Source organism: Micrasema longulum, unplaced genomic scaffold (assembly GCF_059751315.1).
Source record: "Micrasema longulum isolate JH-2025_06_02 unplaced genomic scaffold, ASM5975131v1 h1tg000971l, whole genome shotgun sequence".
Classification (NCBI taxonomy): domain Eukaryota; kingdom Metazoa; phylum Arthropoda; class Insecta; order Trichoptera; family Brachycentridae; genus Micrasema; species Micrasema longulum.
The window spans coordinates 136,465-156,503 of NW_028278162.1; the positions used below are offsets into that span (position 1 = coordinate 136,465).

A 20,039-nucleotide genomic window follows, 5' to 3' on the forward strand; every position below is an offset into this window, starting at 1 on the left:
AAGCAGATGTTATCCGAATATTCTTATTTAGGCATTAAACTTTGGTACTTACTTCTGCACCATATATCCCCAATTCTAAGAAAGGATTAACGGCGATTAGAATGTCCCCAATATAGGTGTAGATCTGGTTCTGATTATATCGAGTTAGCAACTGTTCTACTATAGAATCTTCAGAGAGCACATCCAGGGCTGCGAGGTCGTCCATGAACATCTTTTCAGGGCGAGACTTCCGATCGGCCTTTAACTTGCCCTGTTTGGTGGTGGCTTCAGCTGCACGGCAACAACGACCTTCCATTCTCTGCCTGGATATCTCATTCTGTAGTTCTTTTCGCACTTGGCTGGCGTACTGTTGCACTGCGACTAACAATGGATGCTGCCGGAGTTCTTTGGCGAAAGGTCTCTGATCCAAATCTTTGATCAGACACTCGGCGATGAAGTCAGCCAACAGTGGTGTGTACAGCTCAGGGCGGGTGAGGTGAGGGGGAGGGTTGCGTGGAATCTGGAATAGGGCACGCATGGGGTGGAGATCGCTCAGGGGAGGGTCGCCCTCCGCTAACTCAATGGCTGTTATACCAGTGGACCAAACATCGCAACGAGCGTCGTAAGAGTGGTCGAGTTGCTGTTCACACGCGATTACCTGCAGAAATGGTATAGAGAAATAGATATCATCAGTATACAAATTATACCTCAATTGTCATACAGTGCTTGATTTAGTTTAATATCAGGTGCAAAACAGGAAAAAATATTTTTAAACATTAAATAAGAAATTTTCACATCTTTCAACTATCTATTTTTAAAATATGGCAAAAATTATATTAATATAGGTATATTTTTTTTCCATGAAATGTCTGATAAAGACTATCAAAGGTTTAAAATACATATATTCTGAATTATTTGAAAACGAGACGTTTAGTGCCCTATGAGACAAATGACAAGAATCACATTACTCTTGCCATACTGGAGTTGTACGCCCGGTTTGTTAGAAACACATTCGCCAAAGACGAGCCATTTTATGTGTGCTCATATTTTAAACCAAAAATTTTGAATAAGAACTGTGTTTTTGTACATTGATAGTAATATCACTAGAATTGCAAAAACCTGCTCTAAATATTCAATATGTTTTAAATTTATTCCTGATTTGTGAAAAGATTATTATGTTTATTAATTTTTTTTAATGAAGGTATACTTTTCCTAAACCCTTTACTGGGCTGGGATTAAAATTCAATGACTTGTATTCAATCAATAAAAAAAAAGTTCTGCAGAGTTCATTTCAAAATTACAAAGCAGTAGCATTAACCCCACGATGTAATGAATGCTCTATTACTTATGTATGTAATGTGAACATTTTTTCTGTCAAAGATCTACAATGTCTGGTTTTAGCGCTACTTGCCAACTGGCAGTGCAGGATATCAAGCAAATCTAATGAATTTTGTAGTAGCTATTGAACATTGTCATAAATCATTAATTACTGTGACAATGACTTTTAAAAAAATGCATCATTAAAGCGGCATTAATGCCATTAAATCAGACATCGCATGTCTTGCAGTGTGGAATGTAAAATGTTTTTTCAAGGAATAATTTCCTCGCTACAATAGGCAATAAAAATGAACATTTTCCCACACTTTTATATAACGCTATAAAGCTAAACCATTGTTGCAACATCTTTTTATAATGTTTTGAAACCTCAGGAGCCATCCAGTACGGAGTCCCAACCGAAGTGTTCCGCCTCGCCATGGTAGCAGCTAAATGTGAAGAAACTCCGAAGTCTACCAATTTGACTCCGGCATTCTCAGTTAAGAGAATATTGTGGCCCTTAACATCCCGGTGCATGCAATGATTGCTGTGCAGGTATATTAAGGCTTCTAATGTTTCTCTCAAAATGTAAGCAATTTGTTCATCCGATAATCTTTCACCGCGGTTTCGGAGACCTTGCACGAGATCAGTCACAGACCCGCCGATGCACAACTAAAAAATAAAATTTACACATACGCGTTAGATAAAATTCGATAATGTTATAATAATCTGCTGTCTAATAACAATTTTTATTTTATTTTCTTTTTTTGTTTATTTCTGTACTTTTATAATATGATCAATATAAGGCTTAAAAAAATAGCTGAGGAATCATTGCTAGCTATCTCAGAACAGGTTATACTTAGTGAGATAGTCAGCAACAATAATTACAATTTACATTATCGTCTGGTTTCTGGAACAAGTTGGTAACTACAAATTTTCGCAAAATGAGATGTGTTTAAAAAATAAATAAAAACATTTTATATTTTATGAATACAAAAAATTATACTTTGATTTATTTAAAATTGCTAGAATAAATGAGCTTAGAATGAGCTTTTAAATTTAAAAGTGTAATATCTTACAACTAGTAAAATGTTAGTTACCAGCTTGTTCCGGAAGCCTGATGTTATGTACCTTTTTTGGTTTACAATTTGTTTTCCCTATTGTAAGAATAAAAATGTTCTCAACTAAAATAAACACCGATTTTGCCGGCCCTGAATCTGAATCGCTGTAAATTTATCAAAGTTTTATTACCTCCATAACAAACCAAAGCTGATCATCTTCAGCAGTTGGCCCCCTCTTTAGAAAAAGCCCATGAAATGCCGGAAGATTGGGATGGTGAGAAAGGTCCCGAAAGACCAAAAATTCTTCTTCAATTTCTTCAATATTTTCAGTTATGCTTTCTAGGATCTAAAATTTTATTCAAAGAAATCATCAATGATGGGAGGGATATTAAGTGACAAACCTTTGATAATAAATGACAAACCTTTATGGCGACACGTCTCTTATTCTTTTTATCTCGAGCAGAGAAAACTTCTCCGTAAGTCCCTTCCCCGATGAGACTTTCGAGGGTAAATCTATCCAAGGGATCAGCCACTCTATCCAATTCCACATGTTGAGATAATCCATGGTAAGCCATTTTATAGCTTGAAAATCCGTTGTACGTTCACCTGAAACAAAAGAAGAAAAAAACATTTTAAATAGCTTGTTAAAAGATAGGGTCATTGCTTCATTATTTTTCACTATTGCGAAAAAACAAGAGACAATCATCACAATCAAAAATTTTTTTTCGAAAAGAGAACACACAATTATCTGAGATGTTACTGGACAATTTATTTTAGAAAACACGAAAACAGCACTTGTTTAAACCTACTATCTAGTAGTTAACAAGATTATTTACGTCTCGTATTTTGTAAATGTACAATAATATCTGTGAAGCCGTACTATGCACGACCTATTTACAAAGTTAATACCGAGGTTTGAATAATATTCCAATGGATTCATGGTCACACGTGATAGTATCAATGGCTTGCTCTGTTTTAACACAAATAAAACAATGGTCTTTTATTGTTTTTAATGCAAGAGTTCGCAGTTTATTGCAAAATCTGACAGCATTGTTTTAAAGTGACTTATTTTTGACAATTAAGAAAAACGGATAACACATTGAAACCTCTGAAGATCCCGCTTCCTGATTATCAGACTGACAACCTAGCGAACTCAGTGATATAGCAGGAAAAAAACTAATAGAAAAAATATTTTATGGGGTACCTAAGCAAAATGAACTCGTTTTTATTTATTTTTTATTATTCACATTCACAATATCATTATACATACTGCACTTAAATTCCCGCTAAACTGCAAATGCGGTTTTTTGCACAAATTTCTCGATTTAAATTTTTAACCAACCCGATATCCAATCTAAAATATTAACAATAAAAGAAAAGTAGAGAAATATTTTTTTTCCAATGAATATTTGCGTTTTAATGATTTACCCAAATGTATCAATTTTGAGGACCATTTTAAACGAGTTGTAAATAACTCACTATTAGAAAATGGAAACGCAGAGCGGAGTGCGAACCTCGGACCTCTGATCCGTAAGTCGTCGACAGTAGCCACGAGACCACAGCCCGGTTCCTCTAAACTTTCTCATGATTAAACTTTTTAGGTTTTCACGGTCGTTCAGATGCACAATAAGTTTTTTTGGATTATTGTGCCGTGTGTCGTTCATTCTATTTACCGACGTTTTGGATCGCATTACAGCGTGCATCATTATGGGGTGGGATGCGTTAAAAATCATCCTGGTACTCAGTTATAAAGAAATGACATAAGAGCACAGGCTGTGAAGCGTCACAAATTTCAAATTGATAAGTTATAGACGTTACACATTTATTTATACAAATAACATCAACCCTTATGATGCACGCTATAATGTGATCCGAAACGTCGATAAATAGTGCGAACGACACACCACATAAAAACTTCGAAAAACTTATTGTACATTCCTCGTGATTTATTAATTATTTAAAGTTTTATAAATTAGACCATACAATGAAGAAGTTCAATGGATTTTTCATATGTTTTTATTTGTTGATAGACCATTAAACTAAGCCAAAACTTTTATACATCGTATTATCAACGCTATTATTCTTTAATGTTTTGTGTTTCTAAAATTACTCCGCGTTTGACGTTTCAAGTTTTTTTCCACCTATTCTTGGTCAGTTCTGCCGATCGGTCCGTTATCTACCGTATATCTTCCACAGCTCGCCTATCATCGGTTGATTCATATGAAACAGCAATTTCGTTCAGTAGTTCGTTTTTAATAAAATATTTTATTTTTTTTCGTATATTTTTAAGAAACTTTACCGTACCATTGAATGCTCTAATTTTTACTGCGCGCAAGAAAACATTATTTGTATCCAATTTCCCGTAGGGCTGAAGTTCCTCATTGTGTTGCTGGCCTTATTATGTGTGTGAATCTCGTTGCTAGCAATTTTTAACATCGCAATAAAAATCCAAATCCAGGAAGTCCGATGACCGAAGCGAATTGACATATAACACCCAGGTTTGTTTATTCTAGTTTTATTTCATGAGAAAAATATTTTTTTGTGATTTAACCGGGAATCGAGCCCTCCGTGCGTGGGGTACTTAGAGTATATACATCTGTATATACAAATGTATATACTCTAAGGTGAGGTAAGTGTCTTAGGGGGCGCCGATTTATGGCACGAATGGAATAATTTAATAAAAAGTAAAAATTATGTTCATGCACAGGTATTGTGCCGTTTTCAGATTATCATTAATTTTATTTTGAGCTAGTACTTAGTTTAATTATCTTGTAGCCGTTAAAGTGTGTACGCGATTATAATAACGTGTCATAATTAATAATAATAATATTTATAATGAATAATTAATGATTGTACGCGAGCCCATTCATCAATAAATAATTTGTGAAACGCCGCTACATCTTATTTAGGTAATCTATTCCGGATAGTAATTTGAATATAATCGGCACAATCGAATCATTAGACACAGTTTCCACACAAATTCGACACAGAAAGAAAAAAAAGAAACAAAACTTTTCAATAGTGAGTGCTACTTACGTAGATCGAAAAAGAATCATTGAGGGCAACGTAATGTATTTCCTGCTTGGTTTGGAGGAACGGGGTTTGCGCCCTTAGGTCGATTTCACGCGTATCCAAATACACATGGCACAATAAAATTAAGGTGGATAGAAATATATTATTATACTGTTTGGCATTAAAAAAAAAAATATTGAGCGATAACTTTTAGGTAAAAATCTGGTTACTGATGGTTAAATCTGGTGTACTGGTTGGTCCGTTTCTTGCCATTAAATAAATCAAAACTAATAAAAAGATAATTAAAACTGTTCGAACCAACGCTCAACCTAATCAATACCTATCTACCCGTCCTTCCCATGTCCTAGCGTACTCCATGTAACAATAATTCTACGTGTGAGGGCCGGAAAAAATATTATATTATCAGTACACAAATAACATTCTACGAGTGAAGTGCTTTTTGTTTCATCAAAATCTTTCATCAAGCGAGCTGTGCCAGCGTCCATTTAGACCGCCAGCTCCATACAAGGTGTGCCAGTGTCTTATGACCGCCAGCTTCACCAGCCAGGTTCCAGCACTCATCATGCCTCATCATCAGCAGGTTAGTGGAGTTGCGCAACCTTCCTTCCTAACAATGCAGTCCACTTACTGAATTTTCTTCCTCCTATGACGAGAATTCTTACACCTCGTCCACTCCTCAACAAAAACAAAACAACAAAATATTAAAACACGATGTGCAACGTGCATAAATATTTGGGTACCTACCTCAAAGTAAAAATATATTTTTAGAGGCATTTTACGGTATTGGCCCCCTGAAAATTTTTCTAAAGACCTCTACATTTTTAAAACATACCATCTGTTTCGCATTTTAAAAACGGCTATTGCTATTATAATTTTAACTATGGCAAATCCTATTTCTGAGTTCAAACTTTTAAGCCAAAGGAGTCTTTTTGATAATATCAGTTATAACGCATTCATTTTTATTAAAATGAACGCAAAGTATTTAAAAACTCATATAATGTGAAGAATGAATCAGATGCACTTTAGTGAGTTTGTCAATATCAGGGGTGCTATTCTGAGCACTCTCGCGGCCGGAGACAACACTTTTATCTCGGGTATTTTGTATGTAAATACGCTTTTATTACGGCCACGAGTGTTTGGAATATCACCCCAGGCTCAAATTTACTTAAAAATAGCCGTAAGTCACCGCGTTCAGTATCATGTAGTCGATTTTTGGCTAAAAAACCGTAATTAATAAAACAAAAAAGGAATCCCAGAAAAACAGAATTATTCGCCTTTTTTTAATCAACCATCGCCCCCCTAGACTACTATAACGTCCCCAATATTCTCCAAGCCTTCTAATGCCCCCCCGAAGGCCTTCAGCGCCCACAATTGGGTGTTATCGCCCACTTTGAGAAAGACTGTGTTAGACCCTGAAGTAAAGACGTCTGTCAGTTGCAAGTTGCAATACATATGAGAAGATGGTGAGAGGGTGGATAAAGAGTTGCTTTTGGTATGCTGTGAATTGTTTCTTTGACTTAATATCTCGTTTTTTTTTATATTTTGTAATTAATATTTATGTTTCAACATTTATTATGAGGTATTAGTATTTATATTTCAATTCTTATGATTTATCTTTATTTATTTATTCATACAAATATATATATTACAAAAAATAATAATAAAGTATCCCTATCTCCATGAGGCCAAGAGCTCAGTGTTGAGTTGAAATACAACGTAATGGAAAGTGGAAGCATGCATATTATTAAACAATACCAAAAATCAAAATTGTTACATAAACATTTATTTAAATAAACATCTAGACAACACGCTTAAAGTATATAAATCTATGCAATATCTCGCAGGAGTCTCTTGCAATGGTTTCTTCCCTTAGACGAAATCCAAATTTGTACACTTCTGGAAATGACTTACGTTTTGGGGAACTTAAACTTAAAATGGTATATTTTGTAACATATTTACGTTTCTATTTTTAGTATTATCAGTATCGATTTTAATTGTTTTAGCATCATTCAACGAAAAAAACACATGTAAGTAACAAAAAAGTTTCTGCCTAAACACAGGAAATTACGATACATCATATTGGGGGTAGATCTATTCCCGTGATTAGTTTTTTTAATACTCAAATTTCTTAACCCTCAAACGGCTATGCCAAAAAATCATTTACACGCGGTGATGTAACATCGTGTTACCTCAAGCAGAATATTCTGAAGTTCAGACATTTGGAAAAAAAAACATGGAGACTTATTGTTAAATAATTCATTTTCCGTGTTTTTCTGCTTCTTCTTCAGCCTTATTCTCTCCACTGGTGGATAAAGGCCTCTTCTAAACGTCTCCATTCCTTCCTATCACCCGCTTTCATCCTCCATGTTTTACCGCCTATCGAGGCAACGTCACCGACCCATCTTTTCTGTGGCCTTCCAACGCCTCTTTTGGTCTCCACTTTATTATTCTGGGTGTCCACCTGCCATCATTTTGCCTCGCCAAATGTCCTACCCCCTGCCATTTTCATTTTGCTGCCCGATCCATGATTTGGCGCTTTATTTCATTATTTATTATTGAGTCTCTTAGACATACACCGAGCATCTGTATTTCTATGGATTTCATCATACAAATTATAGTATAATTTAGGCCTATTATGGCAAAAGAAATTAAAAATCATAAATTCACCGGTCACATAACTAGTGTCTACTCATTGCCAATAACCGACTGATTGAACGAATGTCTTCTTTTGTTTTTGTCTCTTTCACACAAACACCGAACACAAAACAGCTTCTTGTCTTCTTTGTTATTAGTTCGAAAACGAATATTACGTACCTATTTATATTATCTCAATCATGCGGATTAACGTATGTCAGATAACCGCCACCTCAGCACCGACTGCCGGTTACAACATAGTGTTCCGTATTACGTATTATGACGATAAGATAAATACCCGTCCTAAATCATTTTCTTGCGTATTTAGGGTAACAGCCGTACCTACTTACTGATTTATCTGTTACAGTTAAGAGAAAATGGGAAATTTGAATTCGAGTACGTTTTGGAACAATGAAACTAATTTGAATATGAAAAGAGAAGTGCATATCAAAATAAGTTGCAAGCTATAAGCTACCTAATGACCGGATCCGATATAGTAACCCATTGTTGTATTGTTCGCCATCCGGTAAGTAGGTACAGGGAGTAAGTACCGACTTACCTAATACATTATTTTTTGAAAAGCATTATCATCATAAATCCGTGTCTGTTCCCTAGCTGGAACATATGGCGTCAAAATCGACAGCCTCCAGGTTGTCTGTTCTCTGCCAGTTTCTGTGTAACCCCTCAAGTCAGTGGCCTTACTCTGTAACTAATTCGTTCCGTTAATTCATTCGTATCGTATGAGAGGGAACGAAAGCGAAATATGGTAGACGGATAAATGACGAACGAACGAACGAACGAACTTCCGAAACGAAATTGTGACAGAATAAGCCTGCAGGTTCGCGTCCCGTAGGTCTGACATGAACGCTCGATAAACAGTAAGCAGGGGACTTTCAAAAAGGAAATTAGTTTTATTTTTAAATAAAACTTCTGAATTTTGAGATCTAATTAATATTTGTGAAAATATCACACCTACCTTCGCCCGCTTGCCTACATGACAGATAAGACTTATCCTGCTATAGACTCTCCTTCTAATAGATAAAACAGCTAAATTACCCACCCTACACCCAAAAAAGAATATTGTGAAAGAACCTGTCTAGTTGTCAGTTGTTCGTTCGTATACATCGGAAACATGAGAAGACTCCGAACTAAGGAATCGAAGGCTTGGCGTGTTATGGGGTCAGACCCTTTACAATTCAATACTTTCGTTTCTAATGTTTGTCAGTATCCTATACATCAGAGCGTGCGGTGATGTTTTTGATTAGGGACACAGTCACTTAGTACAAGTTGCATAGGTAAAATATGTACCTACTACCAACATAATTTTGAGTTTAGTTCTTTAAAATAAAATAAGAAAACGATTTTGTGCCAACATTTTAGAATAGAAGAGTAATATTTAAAAGTTTCATATTACAATCGTGTCAACCGATTTAAGTGCTATAATTATAATAAAACAGTCACAATACATGAAAAACGACCATGGATTTGTTTATTAGAACTGCTTCCACAAAGCTTTTTAAAGATCTCAATTTGCGCATGCGCGGACTTTTGGATTCAGTAGTAAACGACCGCCTCAAGGGAGCTAAAAGACTTATGCAGTTCCCTATTTCATAATTAGACAAAGCACGGTGTTTTTTACTTCAGTTCGTTCAGTCTCATTCGCACAAACCAATAAACCAATAAACTGCTCCACAAATGTATATTTTATGTTATGTTTTAGTTATTTTATTGTACGTTTTATAATATAAATAATATAGGTGTACATAAATTAAATATAAACTTAAATACGTAGTGTTTAAAACTTTCTGAACATTGTGTTAATTATCTCAGTTTATTAAGTTAGTCTTTTTTGTTTATTCTCAAATGTAAAAATATTTTTTAAAAAGTGTATTTTTAAGTGTCCTCGGCACGGGTAATTTATCTTTGTTTATAATGGAAAAAAACGAATAAATAAATAAATCTATGGACGCATACTAAACATCTATCTTACTTTAACGCTCTCAAAATCGTATTTCTTTCTCGTATCCGCTACACACTAAAGAAACATTTTGTGGCACTATGCTAACTACTCTGACCAATCAATTGTGTCGTTAACAAGGAACCTCTTTTCATTCGGACAAGTTTATCTAACACGAATAAAAAACTATTTAAGGTGCAATTTATAAAGATTACAAATTCCATCATCAAATAAAAAAGCATGACAAAAACTTAATAAATGGTAAATAGTTTATCGCGCTTGCACTGGAGTTAATCAGCCATTGCGGCCATGGAAATGAAATAAAAACATTAAGCGTTGTTTGATAAAACTGAACACAAGAAAACTTTTTCACGGGTTGGATTTGAAATGGAAACCTAAACACGAAACACAGGCGGAATAATTAATTAAATGTTTACACAATACAACGTGTTGACACGAAATAATATCATCCTCCAATCAGGCATTAGGCATCAGGTACGCTTTCTGATTAATTCGGCCACTCTTTCAACACAGGAAATGTCAATTTTGCGATGTATTACACTGCGAACATACGCTCTTTGGGAACTCGGTTCACTCGATGCATCATTTTGCAACGCAGACAACTGGAATGGAAAGAAAATGTATCAAATCAATACAATACGATGGAAAAGGGTTCGATCTCCGCAGCAGCCATATTTGAGTCAAAATAAATCATAAATAGGATAATATTAACATGGGTACATTCGTTTTGTGATTTTGTGTTTTCCGTAGCACGAGGAAGCTCAGTGCTACAGAAAATTGGACATAAAAATGTTTTCTTAAGCTAGATAAAAATTAGATCATTTAACTGAACGTCAAAGATTCTCGAAAATGAATTAAAAAATCTAATCATTTATGTACCTTCCTCGTGACCGATTATCTAAATACGCTGATTTATTACATCAGTGTGGTGCCATTTGCACCATCAGCTGCGGATAAATGTTTCGTCATGCCCCTATCCGCATCCAGTGATGCATAGGGCACTGCATTAGTAAACAAAATGCAGTGTTCGACCATCTGTTACAAAAAGGTAAGGTGATTGATTAGCCTTATGCTTCAAGTGCCAGTCCAGGAAACATTGTCGAACCACCTTTAATTGGAAACGCGGTCTTACTTTTCTTCATACAAACGTATTTTCGTATTTTCTTTCTGGATTATGGCACTAGATCAATGATTTATCACATTACAATTGGCGTGTCTCTGTTGTTTTACTTTTTTGATGAATTGTTTCTTATGGGAGCTAGGACCATCCAAAAGCTCAAAAAAAGGCTTAGTTTTGTCTGTCGTCCTCGGAGGAACGATATACAAATATTATAAATAATTTTGAGAACCCGGAAAAAATCCTCTTTCTAAAAAAAAAACATTAAAATCGATTCAGTTTTGAGGTGCGAAAAACGGGACAGTGAAACGTCGATTTTACCGATTTTACGAGTAGTTATAAAAATCAGTTAGTCGTATAGTTGTCTTTTCCGCACACTATCGGGGAGGCATCTGCCAGAGAGTGACAGAAAGACAATGTTCAAATACCTATTCGTCAAAATTCTTACCTTCCGTATATCATCTTAAAACCAATATTTTACGTCCATCCTGCCCGGAATCGAACCTAGGACCTCAAACTGGTAAGTATTACAAGATGTAATTTACAGTAACTTAATGTTCTTTAAAAAAATTCTTTGATTATTGAAAAATATTTACAAGTACATGAAAATAACATTTTTATATGACGTATAAACTTATATGTGTTTATTTTATATGTAATATATTTTCTTTACTAACTTTGTATACTTTGTGGAAATCTGTTATTAGTTTTGAGTTTATACACTATATCTGTTTGTTTACTATAAATATGTATGTAGAACTGTTGATTTCCCAAATAAAATAAAATAATTAGATATCCAACAAACGCATGTTAAATAGTAAAATAGTGTTTTCTTAATTATTTTAAGCATAAAATAATAAAAACATTTTTGTGCCGTTATCTGAATCGACAAAATAAAAATGTCAATCCGTAAATCAGTTAATAATTTTATTAAAACAAGTGTAACGTACGCGTTACCACGATGAAAGTTTCGCCGGTTCGTCACCCGCGTCTGCCGCAGTCAAGCTTCCCGGCGTAAGTGGGAAGCCGCCCTCCCAGACAGAGCCAAAGACAAAGTCGGAAGGTAGGAGCACAGCTGCGCCGACCGCAAGTCAACCTCAATAGCCCTGAAAAGGACTTTCCACCCGGTCCAAGTGGTGCAGAGAGGCGAAGGCAGTCAGCAGGCAGAGCGGAGCGAAGAGCGAAGTGCAGGAAGGCGAACAGGACGGAGAACGGAATAAAACACGTGTGAACTGTTCAGAGTTAGGAACTCAACTGATTTAATATCTCCAATTGACCGCCTTATAAAGCGGTGCGCGTCGGGCTCCGTGAGTCGGCCATCCCACCCGCGCCGGCTGCCTCGGAGTGGTGGGGGTAATCTTTCCCCGCCACTCGCTACATGCCGCCGGCCGCAGGTGGCGTAAATACGGGCGCTCAATGCCCGTACGGGCCATTTCGTCGGCAGCCGCGACGCGCGCAACATGACATTTACATAATATATTTTTGTACATTTTATTCATTTTAACCTAGCTATTTTTCCCCGGTAATACTGAGGCCAGGCTCGAAAGTGACCATTTTATCTTTATTGAGAGCCCAGCCATCAGTTCTATACATTTACCGGGGATCCTTTCTAATTAATGTATTATTTTAATTTATTCGATTTTACGCGTCCGGAACACTCCCCCCGTGCAGCTAGTCTGTACTATTTTCCTGCTGGGCGCGTTGTTCCTCTTCCTTCATTAGTACGGCGATCTTCACCGCTGGTCTGGTGTAGGTGCCGTTGGTGGTCCGCACCTCGACGACTCGTACTTGTCCGTCAGCTGCTGGTTCTGCACGGGTGACTCTGCCGCGAGGCCAAGAATTCCGCGGCAGATTTGGGTCCATGATGAGCGCGAGGTCCCCGACCTGTATTGGAGGCGCGGGCTCGCGCCATTTCTTCCTGTGCGCCAAGGTGGGAAGGTACTCCTTCAGCCATCGGCGCCAAAACATGTCGGCCATTTTCTGGGCGATCCTCCATTGCTTATGAAGGCAGGCCCCTTCTTCCTTTTTGTTATAATATGCCAGAGTTGGCTGTGTATTGGCTGACCCGAGCAAGAAGTGGTTCGGGGTCAGCGGTGCTTCGTCGTTGGGCTTGGTTGACACATGCGTGAGCGGGTGATTGTTCACGGTGTACTCTGCTTCAGCCAATATGGTTTTGAGGGTCTCCTCTCTTGGAGCCTGCTCGTTGAGGGTTGCGTGGAGGGCTCGTTTTACAGATCTCACGAGTCTTTCCCACGCTCCCCCCATATGAGGTGATGAGGGCGGAATGAATTTCCACTCAATTTTGCGAACTGTAAGTTCGGCGAGCATTCTGGGGTCCGCCAGGAGCTCGTCTACGGCCTGTTTCAGCTCTTTGTCCGCTCCCCTGAAGTTGGTAGCGTTGTCCGAGTATAACGCGTGTGGGCAGCCTCTGCGGGCGGCCATCCTTCTTATGGCCATTATGGCGGAGTCGCTTTCGAGGGACGACGCTAGCTCCAGGTGGATCGCGCGTGTGGTGAGGCAGGTGAACAGTGCCCCATAGCGCTTTTCTTTTCTTCGGCCGTTGGTGATCATCATCGGCCCGAAGAAGTCAAGCCCGCAGTGCGTGAACGGCGGCGTCCTGAAGGCCAGTCGGGCCTCAGGCAGTTGCCCCATCAGCGGGGGTTGGGGCCGGCTGCGCAGCATTTTACACAGCGGGCACCATCGTGTTATCTTCCTCACAGCCCCGCGGAGTCGCAGGATGAGGTAGCTGGCTCTCAGGTCGGCGATCGTCCTCTCGACTCCCGGGTGGCCACCCTTCCGGTGGCTGTGCGTGATCAGCAGCCGGGTGTATGGGCAGGTCCCGTCCATGATAGGCGGCGCGCTGCAGTCCTCTGCGAAGCTCTGTGCCGCTTGGATGCGCGTTCCCATCCGGATGACTCCCTCTTTGTCTAAGAAGGGTGCCGCTGCATGGAGGCGGCTGTGCGGCGGGATAGGCGCCTTTCGTCTCAGGAGCTCCAGCTCTTCTCCGAAAGCCGTCTCCTGGGACCGCTTCAGCAGCATGATTTCTGCGGCCCGTGTTTCTGAGGCGTGAAGTTCAAAGGTCCCCCCTGGGGACGGTAGGGACTCGTGGCGGCGGCATCGTGCGATGAATCGCAGCACCCATGCCGTCGCCCTGACGAGTCGGGTCCACGACGAGAAGCGCTGCACCTGGGGTAGGGCCTCCGTCCGTCTGATGTGGCCCACGAAGTGGCGGGGTTGTTTCCGCTCCAGCGTCTTCTCGTCCGGTTGTTGTAGTAACTTCTTCTCTTTCGGCCAGTCGGCTTCCCCTTTTCTCAGGAAGCCGGGGCCTCCGAACCATAGTCCCGACCTCGCAAGGTCGGGTGGGCCCTTGTCGCGGGTCCCTATGTCGGCTGGGTTGTCCTTGGTGGGGACCCATTTCCAGTCCCGTACGTCTGTGAGCTCGTCAATCTCGCCCAGCCTGTTTGCGACGAACGTGCTGTACCGCAGTGGGTCGGTTCGCAGCCAACACAGGACCGTGCTCGAGTCCGTCCAGAACACGGTTTGGGTGATGAGAGCTCGACTCTCTTTTTTTATGGTGGCGGCCATCCTTGCCGCTAGTAGCGCTGCCTGGAGTTCTAGTCTAGGCACTGACAGAGGCTTTAGGGGGGCCACCTTGCACTTCGCCATTGCGAAACTTGTGGTGTCGGCCCCCACAAAGTATGCCACTGTGCAGCATGCCTGCTCTGACGCGTCGCAGAACACGTGCAGTGTCACGGGTTCTTTCTGCCCTTGCAGCGAGCATCTCGGTATTGTACAGCCGTTCGCTGCCAGCAGGTCGCGCCATTCCAACCACTTTTCGGCGTGGTCCGGTTGCAGCGGTTGGTCCCAACCTGTGTTTGTCCTCCAGATGGCTTGCAGCAATATCTTCGCCCGTATCGTGAGGCACGCAATGAAGCCTACTGGGTCGAAGATACTCATGGCGGCGCTCAACATGCCGCGCTTGGTGGGTCGCTCCGGGATGGCTGCACTTTCGGCTCCGTGCCGAAATATAAATAGGTCGCTCTTGGGATCCCATACGATCCCGAGGACCCGCTCCGTCATTACTTCTTCCCCTATGGTGACTGCTGTATTGGCCCGGTCGTCGGCCTTTACTTCTTCCAGGACATCTGGTTTGTTTGAAGCCCACCCGGTGAGCCGGAACCCGCCATTGCCGAGTACGAGGGTAACATCTCGTACCAGGCTTGCAGCTGTTTCTTCGCTGTCTGTGGCGTCTAGGTAGTCATCCATGTACATATTGTGCTCGATCGCCTCTGCTGCGGCGGGAAATTCTTTCGCGTGTGCTCGTGCGACTGTGTTTCGCACGAATTGCGCGCTGCTGGGTGAGCACTTCGCTCCAAACATCATGGACGCGAAGACAAACGTGTCGGGCTCCTGCCCGTCCTGCGTCCGCCATAGGAACCGCTGCGATTGCTGGTCGGCTTCCCGGATTCTTATCCGCAGGAACATCTCCCGTATGTCGGCCGCGATGGCTACTCGTCCCTCTCTGAAGCGGATCACGTTTCCGAGGAGGGATGAAAGCAGGTCAGGTCCCGTCAGTAGATGGTCGTTCAACGCCGTCCTCTGGAACTGGGCGGCGGCGTCGAACACGACCCTTATCTTGCCAGGCTTGTTGGGGTTTGTCACCGCGAAGTGGGGCAGGTACCATTTGCGCGAATGGTGGGCGTCTACCTCCTCGCGGCTTAGTTTGACGGCGTATCCCTTTTCAATGTAGTCCGCCATCTTGGCGCGATATGCGATCGCCAGTATCGGATCCTTCCGTAGTTTATTTTCCAGGGAGTGCAGCCGCTTCATGGCTGCTTGCCGGTTGCAGGGCAAAGAATCTCCGTCTTTCGCCCACAGTAAACCGGTCTCCCATCGTCCGGATGGTAGTTGTGTGGTTGAGCTGCTCATGAGCTCCGCCGCTCGCACATCTGCGGCGCGGCAACGTTCCAGGGTGGTTACACCTAGCGAGTCAACGGCGAAGCTCTTCTTTACCAGTTCCGCTAAGTCCCTTTCACCCTGGCCGTCTGGGGGTAATTCAAAGGCGGGGTGCACAGCCCCGCCGTAGGTGACGGCTCCTAGGGCCGTCTCGATGGTTAGCCGCCCGTCCTCTTGTAGGACTGGCGGGCCTGTAGATACCATTAGGGTGGCGTAATCAAGACCGATTAACATCTTCGGCTTGATGCCTGGCCCGTGTGTCTTGGTGCTCTTTCGGTTGCGGTGCGGCAGATCCATGACCCGCACCGTCTGTGCCTGGACACCAAATTCTTTGTTTCCTTTAACGAGGATTACGGATACACGCTGTGATTGTAGCGTGTCCGTGTTCCCACTGGCACCGATGAGTCTCAACTCCTCGCAGGCCCCGGTGGCGCCCACTGCACGGGCGACATCCTCCTCGAGGAGAGTTACCGATGAACCCTCGTCTAGTAGTGCGTGGATCTCCATTGACCCACGCGGGCCCTTCAAGGTTACTGGCACTACCTTGAAGGTCACTGGGACTTCCGTTCGCCTTGTCAATAAGACTTGCTCGTTCGGCGTACTGTCCCCTCTCTCGCGGTGTAGCGACCGATGATGCCGCCCGTGGCACTCGTCGCACTTCGCCGCTTCACAGGTGGTCGTTTTGTGTCCCGGTTCTAGGCATCCGTAGCACACGAACTTGGCACGCACAATTGTCCACCTCTCCTCTACCGTTTTCCGGAGAAACTTCCGGCATTGTCCGAATGCGTGTCCACTCATGTCGCAGAACAGGCATTTTTTGTCCTGAGTGAGAAACACGTGCCTTTCTTGGGTACGCCTTTTCTCCACTCGGGCGGGTTCCGTGCTGATCCCGATGCAACCCGCATTCGGTATTGCACCGGTCAGTCTCGCTAGCCACAGTGCCAGATCCCTGGGGGTAGCTTTTCTCACGGTATCCGCTCGTGACATAATCCACATCATCCTCTCGACTCGTGGCAGCTTCTGAGTCATCTCGGACAGAAGCTTCGGGGAGGAGAGGTGGCTTCCATCGAGGCCCTCTACGGTCGATACGACGTTTCTTATCGCGACCGCGTAGTCCGTCAGGGCCTCCAGGGATGCGTTGTCGGCCAGTTTAGGGAGTTTTCTTATCCGCTCCAGTACTCTGTCCACGACGATCTCCGGGTGTCCAAAGGCGGCCTCTAACATCTTCACAATGTCCGGCACATTTCGGGGATCTACCAGCAAAGACGACACTGTGGCCTTGGCCCGTCCTGTGAGGGCTCGTTGCAGACGGAGAATGTTCTCCGCGTTTGTAAGGGAGCACATCTGTGTCGATTGATCAAATTGCGCCTTAAATATTCGCCATTCTAGCGGGTCGCCGGAGAATTGCGGTAGATCCCTAGCGCCGGTTTGCCTCGCCATGAACGTGTGCCACTCCGGCGGCTGTCTGTATTTCGTCACAGGCTCGCCGGTGGCACCCGGCGGCATGTATTCCGTGGGTAGCCCCTCTTGTACCCACGCGCTCACCGGGTCACGAAACTCGTAGCCCCCCAGTGGTATAGTACGTGCCGCTACGGGCTCGCCTGGCCCGGCGGCGTAGCGTACGTCGGCGTCCTCCCTTCGGCTGTGTGCGGGTGGCGCCTCATTGTCCCGATGCCGCTCATTGTAGCGGCCTTGTAAATGTGCGTTTGTCGCTCCGGCGTAGGCCGGCTCAGCGGCGTAGGCCGGCTCAGCGGCGTAGGCCGGCTCAGCGGCGTAGCGTGTGTTGGCGGGCTCCTTCATCCTGGAGTCCGTCTCTGCGACCGGGTGCCTCCGTGGCACCCCGTCTCTCACCCGGCCGCTGTCGTAGTGGCTCGGCGGAAATGTGTACGCCGCTCCGGTGTCCTCCGGATCAGCGGCGTAGCGTGTGTTGGCGGCCTCCTTCGTCCTGGAGTCCGCCTCTGCGACCGGGTGCCTCCGTGGCACCCCGTCTCTCACCCGGCCGCTGTCGTAGTGGCTCGGCGGAAGTGTGTACGCCGCTCCGGTGTCCTCCGGATCAGCGGCGTAGCGTGTGTTGGCGGGCTCCTTCATCCTGGAGTCCGTCTCTGCGACCGGGTGCCTCCGTGGCACCCCGTCTCTCACCCGGCCGCTGTCGTAGTGGCTCGGCGGAAATGTGTACGCCGCTCCGGTGTCCTCCGGATCAGCGGCGTAGCGTGTGTTGGCGGCCTCCTTCGTCCTGGAGTCCGCCTCTGCGACCGGGTGCCTCCGTGGCACCCCGTCTCTCACCCGGCCGCTGTCGTAGTGGCTCGGCGGAAGTGTGTACGCCGCTCCGGTGTCCTCCGGATCAGCGGCGTAGCGTGCGGTGGCGGCCTCCCTTGCTCTGAAGGCTGCTTCCGTGTCGGCGACAGGGCGCTTCCATGCGGCCCCGTCTCTCACCCGGCCGCTGTCGTAGTGGCTCGGTGGATGGATGTACGCCGCTCCGGTGTCCTCCGGATCAGCGGCGTAGCGTGTGGTGTGGCGTGCGGCGGCGGCCTCCCTTGTGCTGAAGGCTGCTTCCGCGTCGGTGACAGGGCGCTTCCAAGCGGCCCCGTCTCTCGCCCGGCTGCTGTCGTAGTGGCTCGGCTGCTGGATGTACGCCGCTCCGGTATCCTCCGGATCAGCGGCGTAGCGTGCGGCGTGGCGTGCGGCGGCAGCCTCCCTCGTACTGAGGGCTGCGTCGGTCCTAGACGCGTCTGACGTCAGCGGCAGCGGCTTGTGAGCCGGTTCCGACGTCCCGTGCGATGTGAGGTCCCTCTCGATGGTGGGCGTGAGGGGGGTTGCCATGTCTCGTCTGGCGTCCTCTCTCGCGTTGGCGGCCTTCAGCGCGGCGATGATCTCGTTGAGGCTGCTCACCTGCCTCTCGTGATGCGCCTCGCGTTCCTCCATCTGTCGGCGAAATGTCGCCGATGAGATGGACCGCTCCGAGGGTGCGGATCCCTCGTCCGAGTCCTTTTGTTCCTCCAGAAGTCCTTGATGAGGCTCCTCCTGGCAGTCGTGTGAAGGCCCTGGCTGGGGCTCCTCCTGATGTGCTCGTACAGACCCCGGTTGGGGCTCCTGAAGCTCCTCTTCGTGCTCCGTGCCGGCGTCTCGACGCGTTCCCGAACGCGTCGACACAGGCGATCTGTTGACCGGCATGCTGTAGGTGTGTTGTAGACTGGAGACCACTGGCGACGATCCTTAGCTCCGAAGGACCAAATGTAACGTACGCGTTACCACGATGAAAGTTTCGCCGGTTCGTCACCCGCGTCTGCCGCAGTCAAGCTTCCCGGCGTAAGTGGGAAGCCGCCCTCCCAGACAGAGCCAAAGACAAAGTCGGAAGGTAGGAGCACAGCTGCGCCGACCGCAAGTCAACCTCAATAGCCCTGAAAAGGACTTTCCACCCGGTCCAAGTGGTGCAGAGAGGCGAAGGCAGTCAGCAGGCAGAGCGGAGCGAAGAGCGAAGTGCAGGAAGGCGAACAGGACGGAGAACGGAATAAAACACGTGTGAACTGTTCAGAGTTAGGAACTCAACTGATTTAATATCTCCAATTGACCGCCTTATAAAGCGGTGCGCGTCGGGCTCCGTGAGTCGGCCATCCCACCCGCGCCGGCTGCCTCGGAGTGGTGGGGGTAATCTTTCCCCGCCACTCGCTACATGCCGCCGGCCGCAGGTGGCGTAAATACGGGCGCTCAATGCCCGTACGGGCCATTTCGTCGGCAGCCGCGACGCGCGCAACATGACATTTACATAATATATTTTTGTACATTTTATTCATTTTAACCTAGCTATTTTTCCCCGGTAATACTGAGGCCAGGCTCGAAAGTGACCATTTTATCTTTATTGAGAGCCCAGCCATCAGTTCTATACATTTACCGGGGATCCTTTCTAATTAATGTATTATTTTAATTTATTCGATTTTACGCGTCCGGAACAACAAGGTAAACCTTTCAC

At 44.5% G+C, this 20,039-nt stretch overlaps 2 protein-coding genes across 3 annotated transcripts in view; both read right to left on the reverse strand.

The window, feature by feature from the left end:
* The window catches only part of LOC148277828 (myosin-IIIb-like), an 84,824-nt gene that overhangs the window by 19,104 nt on the left and 45,681 nt on the right, over window positions 1–20,039 (reverse strand). For both annotated transcript variants that reach the window (XR_015823353.1, XM_088232306.1), the window contains exons 2-5: window positions 2,777–2,960; window positions 2,545–2,700; window positions 1,684–1,965; window positions 53–637 (exon numbers count right to left, since the gene is read on the reverse strand). Coding sequence is in view for 1 of the 2 variants with exons in the window: in XM_088232306.1 (XP_088088432.1) it covers window positions 53–637; window positions 1,684–1,965; window positions 2,545–2,700; window positions 2,777–2,929 (1,176 nt within the window). In the remaining variant the exon portion in view is untranslated. The remainder of the gene's footprint in view (window positions 1–52; window positions 638–1,683; window positions 1,966–2,544; window positions 2,701–2,776; window positions 2,961–20,039) is intronic.
* On the reverse strand, window positions 12,788–19,243 carry LOC148277829 (uncharacterized). Its single transcript, XM_088232320.1, has 2 exons — window positions 18,775–19,243; window positions 12,788–17,886 (listed from the first exon to the last, which is right to left on the reverse strand). Exons 1-2 carry the CDS (start codon window positions 19,241–19,243, stop codon window positions 12,788–12,790), a joined length of 5,568 nt encoding a protein of 1,855 aa, XP_088088446.1.